General features: G+C 52.6%; 2 protein-coding genes across 5 annotated transcripts in view; both read left to right on the top strand.

The window, feature by feature from the left end:
* Window positions 1–1,120: 1,120 nt before the first annotated feature.
* Window positions 1,121–3,138, top strand: LOC121478066. Its single transcript, XM_041732878.1, has 3 exons — window positions 1,121–1,932; window positions 2,093–2,852; window positions 2,893–3,138. Exons 1-3 carry the CDS (start codon window positions 1,883–1,885, stop codon window positions 2,992–2,994), a joined length of 912 nt encoding a protein of 303 aa, XP_041588812.1. The 5' UTR covers window positions 1,121–1,882; the 3' UTR covers window positions 2,995–3,138.
* The window catches only part of PTGIS (prostaglandin I2 synthase), a 41,002-nt gene continuing 23,710 nt past the window's right edge, over window positions 3,003–20,294 (top strand). Inside the window, exons 1-6 of one of the 4 annotated variants that reach the window (XM_041732875.1) lie at window positions 3,375–3,512; window positions 5,892–5,968; window positions 8,942–9,092; window positions 10,013–10,136; window positions 12,498–12,676; window positions 15,570–15,713. In XM_041732875.1, the coding sequence (XP_041588809.1) occupies window positions 10,107–10,136; window positions 12,498–12,676; window positions 15,570–15,713 (353 nt within the window). In that variant the 5' untranslated portion in view covers window positions 3,375–3,512; window positions 5,892–5,968; window positions 8,942–9,092; window positions 10,013–10,106. Of the gene's footprint in view, window positions 3,513–5,891; window positions 5,969–8,941; window positions 9,093–10,012; window positions 10,137–12,497; window positions 12,677–15,569; window positions 15,714–20,294 lie in introns of all 4 variants that reach the window. The other 3 variants (XM_041732877.1, XM_041732876.1, XM_041732874.1) reach the window with 3 other exon arrangements.

Raw genomic sequence — 20,294 nt, forward strand, 5'->3', positions numbered from 1 at the left:
GAGAGGCCAACGTGGGGCTTGATCTCAGGACCCCAGGATCATAACCCAAGCTGGAGGCAGATGCTCAATGGACTGAGCCAGCCAGGCGCTCTGCATGTGCCTAATTCCTGAACAAAATCAGGTTTCATTAGCAAGGGTAGAGGCCAGGGGACCCAACACATTGTTCTCTTAAACTTCTTCCCCTGGGTGGGGGGTGCCCCTGGATTGAGCAGGGAGGAGAGACATGCTATTTGGGAGTGATTTGGACTGGGGTGCTGCTGGTTTACACTCAAGCCTGGGATGTGTGGTGGAAGAGCTAACATTTATTGAACACCTACTGTGTACCAGGCCCCATGCTGGGTGATTTCATTCTCTCATCATTTAATTCAGTCCTCAAAACAGATCTGTGGGGAAGGAACCATTCTTCCCATTTTTCAGATGACAAAACAGAGACCAAACACTAATCCCACGTATGGTGAGAGGCTGAACTGGGCTAAGTGCTGACAGCAGTTAACTGTCACTAATGCTCACCTGTGGAGCCGGCACTCCAAGGCGTGTCCCCTGGATTAGGTCATTTACTCACCCCCACTCCACTGATGCAGCACCCTGGCTCAGGCAGAGCAGACTGCTCAGAGTCACACACTTTAGCATCGGCCAAGCCGGGCTGTGAACCCCACTGCCAGAAGGCCGCCCCATGGTGCTCCCCAAATTTGGAGAAAACTCTCCAGGCCTGTTCTGTGGCCTTTTTGGGATTGTTGGCTTTGTAGGCAGATAAGCTGGATAAATAAACAAGAGGTTCAGGAAACTCCTTTCGCCTCTTGATGTTCTAAATCCAGAGGACAAATGAGGGTCATCCAGCTGCTTTGACAGCCAACATTAAACAGGCAAATAAATGAATCTTCAACATGATAGCAAGAATATCAGGTACTGTCAAGAAAGAAAAAAAAAACAGGGGCATCTGGGTGGCTCAGTCACCCAGGACTGAGGAGGATGCTGCGATGGTGGAGACCGTAGGCAGAATGTGGGCCTCTCCCACCCCACTCACCATATTCCCCCCTCTGCCCCCACATCACTGTCCCATCCTTGTACCCCCTTCCCTATCTTCATCCCCCTCAGTGTGAGTCTGCTTCTCTCTCTGCCCCTCACCCCTCTCATTCTCTCTCTCAAATGGATAAATAAAATCTAAAAAAACAACAAAAAAAACCCCCCAAAAAACCCAGGTTAAAGCAATAGAGAATGATGGTGTGACCATTTAGACCAGGTGGTCAAGGAAGGCTTCTCTGAGGAGGTGATAGTTGAACAGAGACAGAGGAATGAGGGATGTAATGGAAAGAGCCAGCTGTGCAAGTCTGAGAAAAGAGAGCTCTAGACAGAGGGAATAAATACCAAGTGCAAAGGCCCTGAGGTGGAAGTGAGTTTGGCACACTTGGGGAAGGACAAGAGATGAATGTGGCTGGAACAGACTTGGGGAGGCAGAGATTGGGGGCCGTGAGGTTAGGGAGGTAAGGGGAGGGGAGGGGAAGGGCAGATCACGCTGGTCCTTCCAGGACCTTGTAAGGACTTGGGGCCCTGCTCTGCGTGAGATGGAGCCATGGGGGATTCTGAGTAGGATTCAGTTACAGGATCTGACTTCATGATTTCAGGGGTGATGAGATTGAACTCAGCATCACCAGATCCCACTCAGCAAGGAGTCTGCTTGGGATTCTCTCTCTCTCTCTCCCTCTGCCTCACCCTTGAATAAACAAATCTTAAAAAAAAAAAAAAGATAAAAGGCACCCATCAGTAAGAAACAGGGAGTTAGAATCAGACCTCCACCCACTGACTCACCACACTCACCTGTGCCAAACACAGTACAGCCCTTTGCAACTTCTTTTCACTGACAAGCTCTCCTTGCTTTCTCACAATGCCTCTGACCTGTCTGTTCCCAGATAAGGAGCTGGCCTCAGAGAGGGTGTGAGTGGGTGGAGGAGCAGGTGGGGGCAGTCTGCGATCCTCCTAGCACCCAGGGGTGCTCACTCTTGCGGAGTCGTGAGACCTGGAGGCTGGCACCCCAGCGCCAGGTAGCAGTGGCAGGGGCCACTGGGTCCCGAGCCCCCGCTGTGCTCCGGGACAGGTCTGGATGCTCGGCACCCCTGCTCTGCACCCCGGGACAGGTCTGGATGCTCGGCACCCCTGCTCTGCACCCCGGGACAGGTCTGGATGCTCGGCACCCCTGCTCTGCACCCCGGGACAGGTCTGGATGCTCGGCACCCCTGCTCTGCACCCCGGGACAGGTCTGGATGCTCGGCACCCCTGCTCTGCACCCCGGGACAGGTCTGGATGCTCGGCACCCCAGCTCTGCACCCCGGGACAGGTCTGGATGCTCGGCACCCCAGCTCTGCACCCCGGGACAGGTCTGGATGCTCGGCACCCCAGCTCTGCACCCCGGGACAGGTCTGGATGCTCGGCACCCCTGCTCTGCACCCCGGGACAGGTCTGGATGCTCGGCACCCCTGCTCTGCACCCCGGGACAGGTCTGGATGCTCGGCACCCCTGCTCTGCACCCCGGGACAGGTCTGGATGCTCGGCACCCCTGCTCTGCACCCCGGGACAGGTCTGGATGCTCGGCACCCCAGCTCTGCACCCCGGGACAGGTCTGGATGCTCGGCACCCCTGCTCTGCACCCCGGGAAAGGTCTGGATGCTCGGCACCCCTGCTCTGCACCCCGGGACAGGTCTGGATGCTCGGCACCCCAGCTCTGCACCCCGGGACAGGTCTGGATGCTCGGCACCCCAGCTCTGCACCCCGGGACAGGTCTGGATGCTCGGCACCCCTGCTCTGCACCCCGGGACAGGTCTGGATGCTCGGCACCCCTGCTCTGCACCCCGGGACAGGTCTGGATGCTCGGCACCCCTGCTCTGCACCCCGGGACAGGTCTGGATGCTCTGCACCCCGTCTCTCCCAGCGGCGGAGGGCGCGGTGACAAAGGGCGGGGCCGGGAGCGGCTCCTGCAGCCCGGTTCACTACGGTTACTGAGGGGCTCGGGACCCGGGCGGCCCCACGTGGCGCGACCGGCCGGGAGGACTCGGGCTGGGGGCGGGGACCGTAGGCAGCTCGTGGGCTCGCCCGCCGCGCTCACCGCGTTCCCGCCTCGGCCCACGGCACCGGCGCCCCCGCGTACCCCCGCCCCCGGCCTCAGCCCGGGGTCCCCCGCCTCTCTCCTCCGCCCCTCCCCCTCCCCGCTTCCCCGCAGTTTCCACCCCCTTCCTGGCCCCGGAGGGGGCCGCGCGGCCGAGCGGGGGAGGGGCTCCCCGAGAGCGCCCCGCCCCCCCGGGACCCCGGCGCCGCCGCGGACCCGCCCCCCGCCGCCACCGGCCCGCGGGCAGGGAGGAGGGCGGGAGGGAGGGAGCGAGGCAGGGAGCGAGCGCGGAGAGGCACCTGGGCGCCCCGAGCCGCCGCCGCCGCCGCCGCCGCCCGGCCATGACCTGGGCGCTGCTCCTCGGGCTCCTGGCCGCGCTGCTGCTGCTGCTGCTGCTGAGCCGCCGGCGCACGCGGTGAGTGTCCCCCCCGACACCCCCTCCCCGGGGCGCCCTCGGGCCACGGGGCCCCGCGCCTGCCCCCCTCCCCACCCCGGGAGGGCCCGGCCCGGCCGCCGCGGGAGGCGCCGAGCGGGGAGGGGGAGCCGGCCGAGGGCTCCGGGTGCGCAGCGCTCGGCCGCAGCTGCGGGGGCTGACCCGGGAGAGACCCCGGGGCTCCGGGCGGGGCGTGGGGGCGCGGGCCGGCGCGGGGCGCCCCGGGCGAGAAGCCGCCTCCCGCGCTGCAGCCCCGGCCTGGATCCCGCGCTGCTCCCGCCAACCTCCAGCCTCCGTCGGCTCCCGGGGGGCGGGGGAGGGGGGAGCCTCGCTCCCGGCTCCCCGCTCCCCGCTCCCTGTTCCCCGCTCCTCGCCCCATTGCACAGATGCGCGAGTCGAGGCCGGGGAGGGCAGAGGCCTGAGGGATGCCCCCTTACTGGCTCTGGAGCCACTTCCCCTGGGATCCCCCGACCTGGACCAGGGAGCTTAGTAGGCTCGGCGCTCCGTCTGCTCGGATCCAGAAAGGGGTCTCCCCTCCCCGACACCCTACATCCTGGGCAGGGTGGAGCCGGGGCCAGACTTAGCTTCCTGGTCCCAAAAATTGACCTGCTCTCCTATTTAGAAGATGTAAATCTCATACACTTCAAATCAGAGATGGCAGCAGATCTTTTTTTTTTTTAATTCTAAAAATTAATTTGAATTGCTCATGGAAAATAGCTGAATACATGTGACTTAGATATTTGTTCTGTTATAGATAAGACTGAAGCCCTTCCCTTCCGACAATTCTAGACTTTTCTTGTTGATCAAGGCTATCTCATAGGGCTGCCTGACAACGAACGGGGCTGGTGGGGGAACTTTCCAGATTTTTTTTAAAAGTACACTTTTTAAAAAAAAAAAATCTCAGGTTGGTTTTATATTTACAGAAAAGTTGCAGAGGTTGTACAAAGAGTTCCCAAATACCCTTTATCCAGTTTCCACCACTGTTAACACGTTATGTTATCGTGGTAGGTTCATCAAAACTAGAACCCAACGCTGGTCTGTGCAGATTAACCAATGCTCAGCATATGGAAATTATCAGCCTCTCGTAGTCAGAACAAGTTAAGCAGCTGCTCCCTGCCTTAGTTTCCTAATCTTTAAGATGGGAATGATGCAAAAATAAAAATAAAATGGGGATGATGATGGCAATAGTAGACAGTGGAATTGCTGGGTTAGAAAAAAATGCTAGTTAAACATTATTTTAGCTAATTCTTGCTATAATCCAGAGAGAAAATTTATCTTTGAGGGTGAGTTGTTGATTTTTATACCCGGTGGGTTAGGAGGGTCAAGAAATGGGTACTGGGGAGAAATGTGGGTAAAATGTCATTGACAGCTTATAGGCAGCTGGGTGGACCCTGGGAAGATCCCATAGGGACCCCAATTCAGGCCCCAATCTCATTTTCTCCTCCCAGCTTACCAGGGAGCACTCTTGTTACTTTTCTTTTACAGAGGAGGAAACCGGCTCAGGGAGGCTAAGCAGCTTGTCCAGGGTCTGCCTGGATTACAGATCTGGGCTATAAGGATTTTTAATTATCAAGAAAAATGAATTTCCATGCTTCCCATACATTTTATTTGTAATCTGAACACTCAAAAGTCTTAGAATCACATGATGTTAAGATAGTAAGATGTGGTAACGAAGTTTTTAGGGAAGGACACGTAATCAAGTGTTGGAAGAGAGGTGGATGAGGCTGATGCTGTGAGCCAGTCGGAGTCAAACAAGCAAGGCCTCACACCTTCCCTTCTGCTCCCTGACCCCGAGGTCCTGTTCATCACCCCATTTTATAGCTGAAGCCTACAAGGGCCTGGTGACCTCGTTAGGGCCACACAGAAAATATATTCCATATGTAGCCAGTTCCAAAATGCATGCTTTTCATAGTAAAAGAAAAAGAACGACTTCAGTCATTCGGCAGCTGTCTTTACCTCTAGTTTTTTTTTTTAAGTTAAAATTTGTAATTATGAAAAATTTCAACTCTGCAGAAATATAAGGATAGTATGAGAACCTTCATGTACCCATCCCCTTGATCTGACAGTTAATATTTTTACAAAAAAAATTACAGATGTTATAATCTCTCCATGAAATATTTCAGAATGCATGTCAAAAACAACCCCAATTCTATTACTCTGCCTAAGGATTTTCATGTTCTTAATATCTAGTCTCCAGTCCAAATTTCTGCAATTATGGCAAAGATTTTTAAACCCAGCTCGGTAACTCTGTCTTCTCCTGGGAGAGGTTGTGAGCTGGAATTAGGAAGTGTGACATCTCTGCCCACGGGGCTAATGACCTGCATGTGGGTGTCAGAAACATTCTTCCCACTTTTCTTTCAGGCCTTGGTTTCTCCATCTGTTCCCTGAGATGGCTCACGCAGCTGGTGTCCCGTGCCCTAGCCACTCCGCCAGGCAGTGTGCGTCTCTTCCTCTTGGCTTGTGTGTCTGCTCTAAAGAGCATTGGAGGAGGTCTCCAGGGTGGGAGGCCCCTTTTCCAGGGTGCCAGAGGCCACCATGGCATCCGGTGAGGGTTCCTGGTGGCTCAGGGGCTGATCTGGGCCCTTGAAGGATACGAAATTTCTAGGTATAAATAGCTCTATCCCTTTCCAATGTGCACTAACTAGAGGCCACCCAGTGGTGGTCCATGGCCACATTCAGCGCAGGCAGGGCTGCTGTGTGGCACACAGTGCCAGAAGGAGTAAACTCGTGGCGAGGTTGGGGGGTTCCACACACAAAACTCCACATTTCCAGCTTCTTTTTTTTTTATTTTTATTTATTTATGATAGTCATACAGAGAGAAAGAGAGAGAGGCAGAGACACAGGCAGAGGGAGAAGCAGGCTCCATGCACCGGGAGCCTGATGTGGGATTCGATCCCGGGTCTCCAGGATCGCGCCCTGGGCCAAAGGCAGGCGCCAAACCGCTGCGCCACCCAGGGATCCCCACATTTCCAGCTTCTCATGAAAAATAGGACAATGTGGCAGCACCTGCCTGGGACTCAGTAGAAGAGTCCTATCTAAGCCTGGCCACAGTCACCACCGCTCCTTGTTGCCTCTCCCACGTACCTCTGTCCTCTCGCTATCCTGCCGTTAACTGTTCTTTATTGTGTTGAGAATTCCCTGAATCTTTGATGTCAGTTACAAAAACAGGAAAACAAAAACTAGAGCCAAATGGTCACATGCTTTTCCTTCACAGTGGCAGGCAAGGGGGTACGGAACCGAAGAGTGTTAATGGGGGCCGCTTGTGGGTGAGCCCTGGGAAGGAATGGGTCAGGCACTTTGGAAGCTCAGGTTGCTGAAACTGGCCCTTGCCTGTCCCCATTAAATCCTCCCAGAGCCCAAGGCCCTGAACTGAGCTGAAACTACTGGATAGAGAGGCAGTCCGCCAATAATACTGCACAGCTAAATGATGCAGCCTCTGCTCTGGGCAATCCAGAGTCCCTTAACCCCCTCAGCAACTCTGGGGGACAGGTGCTTCTCCTTGAACACCAACTGTATACATGAATCAGTCGTTTGATACATTTATTAAGTGCCTACTCTATGCCGCACACTGTTGTAAGTGTTGGAGTCAATGAGTGCCTACATTTGTGGAACTTCTGCCTGGTGTAGGGGTGATATTTTAGGGTACAAGGTGGGTGATACCCATCCTTAACTCTCTCTCCCAATTTGCAGTGTTGAGTGGAAGAGAGATGGGACAAGTGGTGAAGTTGGCCATGGAGTCTGAGAGTGAGGAGTGGGCACTTTGGGGAGGAACCTACATGTTGGGAGTTAAAGCTCCAGGGGAGGATCAGAAAAGGTGTCCTGGTGTCTGAAACAGGAAAGGCTTGTGTGGGCAGGAGCTGGGGATGAGAAGGTCCAGCCCTTCCCCCTTCCCCCCAGGGTCTGGCAGTGCCTCAAAAGAGTGAGAGTGTCAATGGGTGAGGCTAGAGACCGCAGACCCCAAAATAGAGCCTGCTTCATCCCTGCAGGCTGATGGCTGAGTCACCTTGGAATGTGGCCTGGGCCTGAGCTAGATTCAGGGCCCAGCCTCCAAGAGCCAGCGACCACATCAGGGGTCGATGTGGTCAGACGCCTGGGCTCCCAGCTTCCTGCCTTTGTTTGAGCCTCCTTGGGACTTTTCTGGGGAATGGTGGAAGCTGCCAGAAATAACACCTGGCTCACTGGTGAGCTCTGGCAACAGCCTGGACAAAAAGCTAGGAGAGGAAGCTCTCACCCTGCCCATACCTCCAAAGGTGTCTTAGGGGGAAAAAGCCCCCTGTCCTGGAAGTGGGGGAGTCAGATGCTCGCCTCACCTCCGCTTCCATTGTTGCTCTCCTGGATGATCACAGTAGTCTCTGTTGTGACTTTTTAAATGCATAACTGCATCGCTTCCCAGCTCCCACTTCCGACCCTGCAGAGGCTCCCATGGCACTCCGCATGGAAGCCTGACCCTGGCCACAGGTCATGTCCTGCCTCTCACCCCCACACTCTCCACTCTAGCTACACCAGCTCCTGCTGTCTTGAAAGCCTCACAGGCATGCTGACACCCCAGGGCCCTTGCACTTGCTGTTCCCACTGCCTGAAATCCTTTTCTCTCTCTTCCATAGCACTCCCTTCTCATCCTGTGGATCTTTGCTCACCTGGTGCTTGGGCGGGGGGGGCTTCCCTCACCCCCGTCTCTAAACCAGCCCCTGTCACTGTGTCATATCACCCTTCTTTCTTCTTTCTTTACTGATGTATAATTTGCATACTATAACATCCACCCTTTTAAAGTATATAGCCCAGTGGGTTTTAGAATTTTCACAGAGCTGCACCACCATCACCACTGCCCAACTCTAGGATATTTTTCATCATCCCCCAGAGAAATCCCATCCCCATTACCCCATTAGCGATCACTCTGCATCTCCCCTCCCCCCAACCCCTGGCAACCACTAATCTATTTTCTTTCTCTATGGAGATGACTTTTCTGGACATTCTGTAGAAATAGATAATCCAGTATGTGACCTTTTGTGTCTGGCTCCTTTCACTGAGCGTGATGGTTTTGAAGTTTCTCCACACTGTGGTATGAATCATTATTTCTTTCCTCCTTATGGCTGAATAACGTTCCATGGTATGCACATACCCTATCTTGTCTACCCGTTAGTCAGTCGACCGACATTTGGGTTGGCTCCGTGTTTTGGCTGCTGTGCATGATGCCACCATGAACAATAGGTACAGGTTTATATATGAGCTTATGCTTCCAGAGCTTCGGGGTGTATGGCTGGGTCATAGAGTAACTCTGTTTAACCTTTCAAGGAACTGCCAGGCTAGTTTCCAAAACAACTGCCCCATTTTTACGTTCTCATTAAAAATACAGGAGGAGCCCCGTTTCTCCACATCCTTGCCAGTGGATACTTTCCTTGGTTTTTTTTTAGATGATGGCCATCTTGGTGCGAAGTGGTATCACGGCAGGCATGATCCTTGAAGTCGGGCGCCTTGCCTGTCCCGTTCACGGCTGTGTCTCCAGCACGCAGAGCAGTGCCTGCTTCCTAGTTAATATTCGGCGAGCGAGTGAATAACTCCACCGTGAGCAGAGATGGGATGACTCACTCATCGAGCAGATAGGGAGCTCTCTGCATCCCTGTGGTTCTGATAATTCTAGGATGAGAACACTGCTCCTAGTCAGGGTTTAAGGACTGCCAAGAGGTCTACCATGAGCACCAGCCTTGCGCTGTTGTGAGGCCCATTTCTGATGGTGATGGAGCTCTCCCTAGCTAACGTCCCTCCCCCAGAGGTCCGGTAATGCGGCCAGTCCTCCCACTATCTCCTGCCACTCAGCTGTGCTCTCCAGTCTCATCCTTTCTCTGTGGGCATGACAGGGAGCATGAGATGATCAAAGCCCTGTCCAGGCTGGCTCAGGCAGAGAACTCTGTGTCCTTGTACTATTGCCTTCTAGAAAGCTCTCCCACCCACCGGAAAGTGTCCACGTCACCTGGACTCCCTAACATGTACCAATGTCTGCTGGTTGCCCAGCTTCTGCTCTTGGCCCCCTGTAATCCAACCTCTACTCAGCAGCCAAAAGAAAAAACCTAAGTCAAATCATGTCCCTGTGCTACTTGAAACTCTTCCGTAGATCCCACCTCCCTCAGGGGAAAGGCCAAAGTCCTCACAGCTGCCTCTGAGGCCCTGCATGATCTGGCACCTGTTACCAGTCTGGCTTCAGGTTTTGCTGTTTCTCCTTGCTCCCTCCAGCCACACTGGCCTCCTTACTGTTCTTGGAACACAGCAGGCATGATCCAGCCCTGGGGCCTTTGCACTTGTTCCTTCTGCCTGGAAGGCTCTTCTTCCAGATATCTATGTGGCTCCTTCCCTCACCACCTTTAGGTCTTTCTCAAATATTTCGGGGAAGCCTGCAATGCCCTCTCTACTTAAAATCACACCCCATGCCCTATACTCTTTTTCTTTTCCCCTACTTAATCAAGTGGTGATAACTGTGGTTTCTGCAGGCGACCTGGCGAGCCTCCCCTGGACCTGGGCAGTATCCCCTGGTTGGGCCATGCCTTGGAGTTTGGAAAAGATGCTGCCAGCTTCCTCACAAGGATGAAGAAGAAGCATGGTGATATCTTTACTGTAAGTGCCTTCTGTGCCTCTAGGGAGGGAAAACGATGAGCAGCTGGGCCGGTTATACCTGGCTTCACTGATTCCTCCTATCTCCTTCTATACACTAACCAACCTGTCCAGTGGTCCTACCAACTTTCTGCCCATTTGTCCATCCATCGGTTCAGCCAACGCTTAACTAACATTCATCCCTTCATTATCCCTTTAGCATCTTCCCAATATTGAGTCATTCAATGTCTGTCCAGTTCTTGTATGTCCATCCAACTAACCTCTATCCATTCAACTTCCATCTACCCAATATCCATCCATCCATCAATCCATCCAACATTTATCCTTCTGCCTATCTACCCAATTTCTTTTAAGTTTTTTTAAAGAGTTTATTTATTTATTTATTCATGAGAGACAGAGATAGAGAGAGACAGAGAGGCAGAGACACAGGGACACAGGCAGAGGGAGAAGCAGGCTCCATGCAGGGAGCCCAACGTGGGACTCGATCTCAGGTCTCCAGGATCAGGCCCTAGGCTGAAGGTGGCACTAAACTGCTGAGCCACCCAGGCTGCCCAGTCTACCCGATTTCTAAGCATCCTTTCATCCTAATATCCACTGAATATTCATTCATATATTCCACTTCCATCAAACCCCTATCTCTCCACTGATCTTTCTGTATACCTATCCAACATCTGTCTATCCATCCATTTGTCCATCATCCAACCTTTCATCTGTCAACTCACATTTATCCAGCATCCTTCCATTCATGTACCTAACATCCATCCAGTTTTTATCCATATGTTCAATATCTTTTTTGAAAATATTTTATTTATTTATTTGAGAGAGAGAGGGAGAGTACCAAGGAAGAGCGAGAGGGAGAAGCAAACTCCCTGCTGAGTAGGGAGTCCCATGCAGGACTCTATCCCAGGATCCCAAAATCATGACCTGAACCGAAGGCAGCCACTTAACTGTCTGAGCCACCCAGGTGCCCTGATATCTTTTTTTAAAGCAGGCTCCATGCCCAGCTTGGAGCTCAGTGAGGGGCTCAGATTCACAACTGTGAGACCAAGACTTGAGCCAAGATCAAGAGTCAGGGACTTGACTGACTGAGCCACCCAGGTGTCCCCATATGTTCAATTTCTACCAACTTCCATTTATCTACCCATCTTTCCATCCATCTGCCACTATGCACCTAACGTCCAGCTATCTATCCATTCAGTATCCATACAGTCTACTCTGCATGCATCTATTTGTGTGTGTATCCATTAATCCATCTATCCATCTCTTCAACATCCAGACAACCACCACCTTCAGCCACCTTCCATGTATTCTTCAAGTTCCACTCATCCAACATTCATCCTTCAATCCTTTTACCCAGTATCCACTTAACATCCTACCATCATGTACCCAACATTCCTCCATACTTTTAATTTCCAACTAACCTTTAGCTGCTCATCCATTCATCTTTCCGTCCAACATACCTTCACTGATGATATCCTTGCATTTACCCATCCATCTAACAATCCGTCTAGCAGCATTTTTTCTTGGATATTGGCTTGTATTTTAAAGATGTATCTATTTATTTATTTATTTTAGAGGGGGGGATGTGGGGCAGAGGGAAAGGGAGAGAGAGAATCTTATCAGGCTCCATACCCAGCATGGAGCCAATGCAGGGCTTGATCTCACAACCCTGAGATCATGACCTGATCTCCTGCATTTTGTGAGAGTTTAATTAACATGACTCTCAGATCACATGTTGGAAACAGGACCAAGGCATGGTTAGGATTGTGTGACCACCCTCCTCCCCGCAGGCATTTGAGGGAAGATGCCTTTCCTTTGTGAATTAGAGGATTAGGATTACAGTTCTCCAGTGCTTCGTCTTTCCCTTCTTGGGCAGCAGGTTATATTCAGAGCTCAGCCTCCCAGAGAAGTGGGTACTGCTGGTACGTCCACTAGCATTAACCCAACAGCACCATTCATCCATCCATCCATCTCTCCACTTGGACCACCCATGATGCACCAGCATCCATCTGCTGCCTTCTGTGGACAGACTCCTTCCTGGGTACCAGAGATATGGCAATAACCAAGATAATAATGGGAGGTGCCTAAGAGTGAGGTGGTGAAGAACGCAACCTTGGGGGCAGAGAAGTGAATGCCAGTCCCTGCTCTGCTGTCTCAGTGGCGTGATCTCAGGCATATTATGTGCCTTCTCTAAGCCTCAGTTTTCATCTGTAAATGGTCATGGTCCCTGCTTCACAGGGTGGTCGTAAGGGGTTGGGGAGAGACGACTGTCCTCTAAATGTCTGGCAGGGCCTGTGCCTGTGGCTCTGGCCACTGAGAGCTGCTGTCATTCACAGTATCTCTTCCCTCCATCCCTTCCCACAGGTGCTGGTGGGTGGCAGGTACGTCACTGTCCTCCTGGACCCGCATTCCTATGATGCGGTGGTGTGGGAGCCTCACTCCAAGCTGGACTTCCATGCCTATGCTGTCTTCCTCATGGAGAGGATTTTTGATGTGCAGCTTCCACATTATAGCCCCAGTGATGAAAAGGCCAAGATGAAACCGTGAGTGGCTACAGATGGTGCCTGCATGTGGGCTGGGGAGGGGCCCGCATAGCCCAGGTGTTGTGTGGCCAGAGCTTGTCTCCACCATAGACGTCCAGTAAAGGCATTTTGTTTCGAGAAGACAAACAAAAACAAAACAAGAAACTGCCTGAAAGAATGGGGCTGAGGGAAGGCTCTTCTCATTTTCATTCCTTTCGGGAGACAGATCTGATTCCAGGAGGAGGAGACCAGGGTTTGGGTCACCCAGACCTGGATTCAAATCCGAGCTCCACCCCTCCCTTGCTGTGTGACTTTGGGCAAGTCCATTCCCCTCTCTGAGCCTCTGTTTCCTCATATGTAAAAGGAAGGGAGGTGGATGGAGTGATTAATATTTTTGAGTCCATATTCTATGATCTCATTAGTTCTTACAATAATGCTGGAAGGTAAATAACTCACAGCCCCACTTTATGGATGAGAACACTGGGACCCAGAGAAGAGCAGTGACTTGCCCTAGGTCACACAGTGAGGAAGTGATGTAGGTCCTGAAACACAAGGAATAACTATATGAACAATAGGATGTGTGAGCACATTCACTCTGCATTTGTTACATCTGCACCTACTATGCACTAGTCACCGTCTAGATTCAGGGGGTGCAGAATGATGCCCATCACTATTTGAAGACACCTACCATATGCCGGGTATTTTTTTTTTAAGATTTTATTTATTTATTCATGAGAGAAAGAGAGAGAGAGAGAGAGAGAGCTAGAGACACAGGCAGAGGGAGAAGCAGGCTTCATGCAGGGAGCCTGATGTGGGACTCGATCCCAGCACTCCGGGATCACGCCCTGGGCCAAAGGCAGACACTTAACCGCTGAGCCACCCAGGTGTCCCAATATGCCGGGTATTTGATAGGAACACTTCGCTATCTGTGCAATTGCCTCATGAGGTAGGTACTTTTGTCCTTAGGTTACTGTTGGGGAAACAGACTCAGGGAAGTGAAGTGACTTACCGATGGGCCACCATTAGTTCAAATCACAGCTGGGATTTGAACCCAGGTCTGCAGACTCCACAGCCCAGTCTCCTCCAGCTGACGTCCTGAAGAAATAAGACTCTAGGTCTACTCCTGGAGTTCACGCAGCCTGATGGTAATAATTAGTATTCTGTCTCCAGGAAGGGTGGCCTCCTGGAGTAGGAAGAGCATCTAGAAGACTGGGTTTTGTAGGGCTGCTAAAGCTGAGGAGAGGTCAGAATATGAGGTGAACATTGATGAGAGGCAACACCCAGACTGACCTTGGCTTTGCAGGATGGCTGCTAGGAGTATTTCTAAGTCCAAGTCTCTGGCATTCTAGGGAGACCATCGGGTCCCATTAGCAATAAGAATCCTTAGTGCACTGCATCCACTTTCCACCAGCACCTGCCCAAAGAGTTCCTGGGAATTTCTCGTAAGCTAGGACAGTGTCTTCTGGGCATGGGTCCCACATGGGCATTAAGGACTGCTGTCTCTGTCGAGGGCTAGTGCTTGGAGTGGAAGCTGGATCAGGGTCAGTCGCTATGTCAGCTCCCATTTGTTGAGCATTTAACGACGTGCCAGGCGCTGAGATAAGCCCTTTTACACATTATCTCACATGGGCTGTGTCTGTGTTTCTGCAACAACGTTCCAACTTGAACACCCAAATGCTTATATCTCCTGGGAGTTCATGGAACGCTTCTGGAGGCTTTTCCCTCTGGATTTACGCAAGAACCCAGGGGCTTTCTCAATCTACAGGGGTCTGTCCTGTTCCTAAACAGCAGGTGGTGACAGAGAGCTGGATCGGCCCATTAGCACTGTTCTCGGTGCTGCCACCAGGTGCCGCTGTTGAATATGGGTTCTGCTCTGTTGGGCGACACTGCACTTGCTGCAGCAGAGTGTTTTCTGCTCTAGATTCCCTGCACCTGCTACAAAGGGGCCTTGACCTCAGATACAAGATCCCACCTTTGTTGGCTTCTAATCACATGCTCAGTCATGGCTCAGCGTTGCCTCTGTATTGTGGAGGCGCAGTATGGATGGGCTTCCTGCATCACCTGCACACAGTGCCTGGACCACTTCTCCCCTCAGGCTCCTAGACACACACGATGAGGCCAGGCCACCAGCCCAGACAACTGTATTCCTCATGTCACATTCACTCAGGGTCACATCTTAGCAGTCCTTGGTCGGGGGATGCTTTATCCAAACAGGTGTCCCTAACTTTGGATCTCAAGGAGAAAGAGCCTGCTAGTTCTCCCTCTTCCAGAAATATGTGAGTTCCTTATCTGAGCTGTGTGTCCCGAGGAGGAACAGACTGTCATGGTTGGGAGTTCAGACTCTGGAGTTGGGCAGACCAGGATTTCGTTTTGTTTCTTTTCTTTTCAAGATTTTATTTATTCATGAGAGAGGCAGAGAGGCAGAGACAAAGCCAGAGGGAGAAGCAGGCTCCCTGCGGGGAACCTAATGCAGGACTCAATTCCAGGACCCCAGGATCATGACCTGAGCCAAAGGCAGATGCTTGACAACTGAGCCACACAGGTGTCCCCAGCCCCCAGACCAGGGTTTCAATCCCAGCTGTATCACTTACCGGCTGTGTGACCTTAGGAAAGTCACGTTCTTCTCTGGCCCTGAATTTCTCTGTCTGTAAAGTGAGTGCCATAATAATAACAACTGTGATCCCTACAGTTGTCAGAAGATGAAATGAGATCCTGGTGCTTGGTGCAATAAAGAGCAGCTGTATTTGTCTTTGATGATGGTAATACAAATACCATCGTGTTTATGCCAACTGTCCACAGGCCCCCATCACCAATGAAGAATTAGAGCCCTGGGACCCTGAGGTTTGGGGATGGGGGGGCTCCTGTGTGCATGTTCCCCTTTGGAAGCTGTACTGTTGCTTTGTTCGTGCCCCAGGACTCTCCTCCACAAGGACCTCCAGGCACTCACGGACTCCATGTATGCCAACCTCCGCACTGTCCTGCTGGGTGACACCACAGAAGCCGGCAGTGGCTGGCATGAGATAGGTCTCCTGGATTTCTCCTACAGCTGCCTGCTTAGGTGAGCCATTGGCCCCCCCACCACCTCCTGGAGTGGTCTCCAGTGCTCCGGACCTGGGTCAGCCATTGAGAGTGGCCACGGGAACCAGGAGGGCTTTGTGAGTAGGGCACTCAGAGCAAAGTCTGCAAGATGACCTTTTGTATCTGGGACCCCAGGTGTTCACCTGGCTCAATCGAGGAGCTGGAAAGGAGGCATAAGTTAGGAAGAGGGGGCCTTGCCGGCTGTCCGGAGATGGAGGAACAGAACCAGGTTTTAGGGACCGTCTTGTGCTGTGGTTTCCAAACCTTGGACCTCACAGACCAGGAAAACAAAATGATTGGGAGACCAACCCAGGATGTTAAGTTTTTATCAGATCTTGTAAACTTAGATTAAAAACTGCACTACCCAATGTGTCTCCCTTCGGCAGTGGCAGACATGGTCCTTGGCACCAGGCACACAGCAGGGGAAAGAGAATGACCCAGGATTCACAGAGCTGACACCAGTCAGAGAGACAGATGATAAACCAATAAGGGAAGATGAGTATGCCAGAGAGTGACAGGTATGGCAGCAGAGATGAGCAGATGGGGTGATAGCACCTCGGGGGCTCTTTTCACCAGACTGGAAAGGCCCCGGCCTCAGAGTTGGGGGCTGGCTACAAATGCCCACCGTGCCGGGATTGTAGGCAAAGGAGCCAGCAGGTGCAGAGTGGCTGGAGAGCCAGTGTGGCTGAGCGCAGCCAGCCCAGGTGGTGGGGTTAAGGTGAGGTCAGAGCAGTTGGCGTAAACCAGGCCTCATGGAGCCTCAAGGCCATAAAAGGCTTTAGAAATTATTCTAAGTGAGATGAGGGATACTAGGGGTTTGAATAGGAGGTGTGACCTGATTGAACTTGGGTTCTAAAGATTCTTTGGCTGTGGATGGAGACTAGCCTTGGGCAGGGGGTGGTGACCAGAGAGGCGATGGGCTTGTTAGGAGGCTGTTGATGTTGCCTGGGAGAGAGAACAGGAGCCTGGACCTGGAGGTGACAGGGAGATGGCAACAAAGGGGAGAGCTGACAGGCCCTGCTGAGGATTTGATGGGGGCAGGAGTGGTGGTGGGAGACAACAGGCAGGACAGCCCACCCCACCAATTTCTGGTGGTGCCATTAACCAGCATTTCAGAAACCAAAGCCAATTTCAACTGCTTTAAAAAAAAATTAGAGACACAGTATCAGAATAAACAATGGGCATTCACTGACAGAGGGGACCCAGGTACGTTTATGACACCTACCTATGTGCTCACGTGTAGGCTCAATGTGTGTGAACGCATTTCACCCTCACAACAGCTCTGAGAGGCTGGAACTTTATAAACCCGATTTAACAGATAAGAAACTGAGGCTTGGACTGCTTAAGGCATTTGCCCAGAGGCCCAGCATTGGGGTCATGGAGGGGCTGGCTGTAGAGTCTACACTATTTTTTTTTTAAGATTTTATTTATTGATCAATTTGAGAGAGCGTGCGCACGCAACTGAGGGAGGGTCAGAGGGAGAGAAAGATTCTCAAGGAGACTCCATGCTCAGCATGAAGCCTGATGCTGGGCTTGATCCCACGATCCTGAGATCATGACCTGAGCCAAAATCAAGAGTCGGTTGCCCAACTGACTGGGCCACCCAGGCACCCTACAGAGCCTACGCTTTCAAGCATGACCCTTGATGTGTTAAGTGGTCCACATTTTTCTCATGTCACCCTGGTGCAAACACCACCGAGGGCTGTAATTTGTCTGGGTGATGCTGGCCTGGCCCACCCTGTCGTTGTGGGAGGTGGAGACTGAGGTTCAGAGAGAAGCAGCTGAAACCACACAGCAAGGTCAGGGTAGGGCATCTCCCATTTCTCTGGTTCCAATCACCCTACGTCCTTGTGTGAGGAAAGAAGTCAGAGAGGAGGCTGTGGTATCCGAAGGAGTGGGGACAATGTGGTGGCAGCCGAGTCAGTTTACAGCCATGGTAACAGCAGCGTGTGTACATCGGGATGAGGGTGGGGGTGTCACTTGTAAATGGGTCCCTGTGTCTTCAGGATCTGAGGCCTGGGCTGGAGCTTGTTTCCTGGCCTGGTGGACTTGGGCCTTTTTAGTGCCATTTCTAGCCCCTGAGATAGGAAGGGAATGAGTGAGTTGGATGATGGGAGGTGCAGGTTTGTGTGGCCACAAACCATGAGATGCCACCCTTTAAGCCTTCCAACCTGTCTTGTGGCACCTCTGCCTCACTCAGAGTCACTTAGAGTTCTAACCCTGGCTACAGGATCCTGCATGATCTACCCCAGCCTAGCACACTCCCCACAAGGCCTTTACGCATTCTGTTCCCTTGCCCAAGAATGCTGTTCCCTACATTTCCTTGTGGCTCTCGCCTCACTTCATTCACGTGTCAAGTGATACCTCCTTAGAGAAGCCTTTTTTTTTTTTTTTAAGATTTTATGTATTTATTAGAGAGCACAAGCGGGGGAGCTGCAGGCAGAGGGAAAGCAGGGTCCCCACTGAGCAGAGAACCGTATGTGGGGCTCAATCCCAGGACCCCAGGATCATGACCTGGGCCCAAGGCAGATGCTTAAGCTATTGAGCCATCCAGGCACCCCCCCGAGAGGCCTCTTCCGACACCCCATTTAACAGGATAGCCCCCTCTCTTTACCCAGCACCGTGCCACCTTTATTTTTCTTCCTGGCTCCTAGCACCACCTATAGGTCATGTGGTGTTGGTGTGATTTATTCTGTCTTCTGCCCTGTTTTACGTCACTTTGATATGCAGGTGCCACAGCCTGAAACTCATAGCCTTGTTGGGTTTTATTGGGGTTTTTTTATGGTTTATTTTTCTTTGCTTATTTTGGTAGAAATATATATACAAGGAAATGGTTCTCTGCTTTAAGGAAAACCCTGGTGCCAATGGGACCAGAGAGCACAGACCCAGCTGATGCGGCTGGTTCCTAGATAAGGGGGCAACTGTGGCTCACGGCTGCCCAGGATTGCCAGGTGGGACTGCAGGCTCATGGGGGACCAGATTCTCTCCTTTTCCAAGATGAGATGGGGGGGGGAGTTCAGAGTTTGTGTGGTTTTTCCAGTCATTCAGTTTGTTTATAGGAAAACTTTATTGACCAAACAAAACATGTTGGTGGACTGAATCCAGTGGATGAGTTGTACCTTTACAACTCTGCCATAAGGAACCTGGGGTCCCTGGTGTGGAGAACGGGCCCCCGGGGCCTGGCATGACTGGAGGGGCGGGGGACATGGACGATGAGGAGGCATGAGTATGACCCCGGGAGGTTCAGCTGTTCAAAGGAAGGGTTGCTGTGTCCATGCGGTGAGGTGAGCAGGTCGTGAGCTCTCCATCTCTGGGATGTGGAAGCCAGGCTGGGTGAGGGAAGGATGCAGGGACACATGAGACAGTAGGAGACTGGGTGACTGTGCTCAAAATCATGAGCACCCTGTAGTTTCTCCCAAGTCAAACCATCAATCCATACGCCCAGCCTTCCTCTCTCCCAGCCAGCCGGCCATACACTCTCCTACCCCTCCATCGTCTACCCCTCCATCGTCTACCCCTCCATCATCTACCCCTCCATTGTCTATCCCTCCATCATCTATCCCTCCATCTATCCTTCTGTCATCTCTCCTTCCACCTCTCCCTCCATCATCCCTCCATCTATCCCTCCATCTATCCCTCCATCATCTCCCTCCATCTATCCCTCCATCAAACATTGGTTGAAGATGTGTCATCTCTCCTTCCACTCTCCTCCCATCCCTCATACCCTCCATCTATCCCTCCATCTATCCCTCCATCATCTCCCTCCATCTATCCCTCCATCAAACATTGGTTGAAGATGTGCCAGGAGCCTGCCCTGCACGGATGAGGGATGGAGTGGGACTAGACAGGCCTCTCTTGGCTCTCGCCCCCCCCCCCCCGCCCCTTCCACCTGCTCCTCCTCCGGAAAGTCCTCCTGGGAGCTGCAGGAACGAGGAGAAGCTGATGGGGGACGGATCAGGGCTCTGTTGGTATCTCTGCTGAGGTCCAGTCCCTCCCACCACATGGAAAAAGTGAAAGCCTGTGGTTTTTCTCCCAGGACTGAGGCCAGAGGGGCTGGGCTTTTGGAGCATTTTCAAGTGGATGGTGGTGAAAACATTTTCGTTAAGAGCATTCCTGTGGGTATCGCGTGTGTGCATTTGTGTGCGCGCGGGTAGGAGGGCTCATTCTTCTCGTGTGTGTCCTCCTTTGTCCAAGATGCCAGGCCCTGTCCTTGCTGCTCAGACCCCTCAGGGCCCTTCAGGCTCAGCCCCACCTTCTCCACATCGCCACCCAGCCCCCTTCCGTGCCCTCTGTGACTGGCCCTGCCAACCCCCTGGCTGCTCCCGTCCTGTCCCCTCACATTCCAGCTCCAGTGCCTGGACCAGCAACACCTGGCAGCTCTCTGACCAGACCACGCTTGCCTCGTCGGCTCTGAGCCTGTGCCCAGGTCATGCCCTCAGCCTGCACCCCTTCCTTTTTCTCTTCTCCCTGCTCAGCTCAGACCCTGCCTCCTCCAGGGAGCCTGCCCTGACTCCCTCTTCAGGAGCAGTAGCCTCTTTTCCTGATTGGTGCCTTCATCTTG

Source organism: Vulpes lagopus, chromosome 18 (genome assembly GCF_018345385.1).
Source record: "Vulpes lagopus strain Blue_001 chromosome 18, ASM1834538v1, whole genome shotgun sequence".
Taxonomy (NCBI): Eukaryota; Metazoa; Chordata; class Mammalia; order Carnivora; family Canidae; genus Vulpes; species Vulpes lagopus.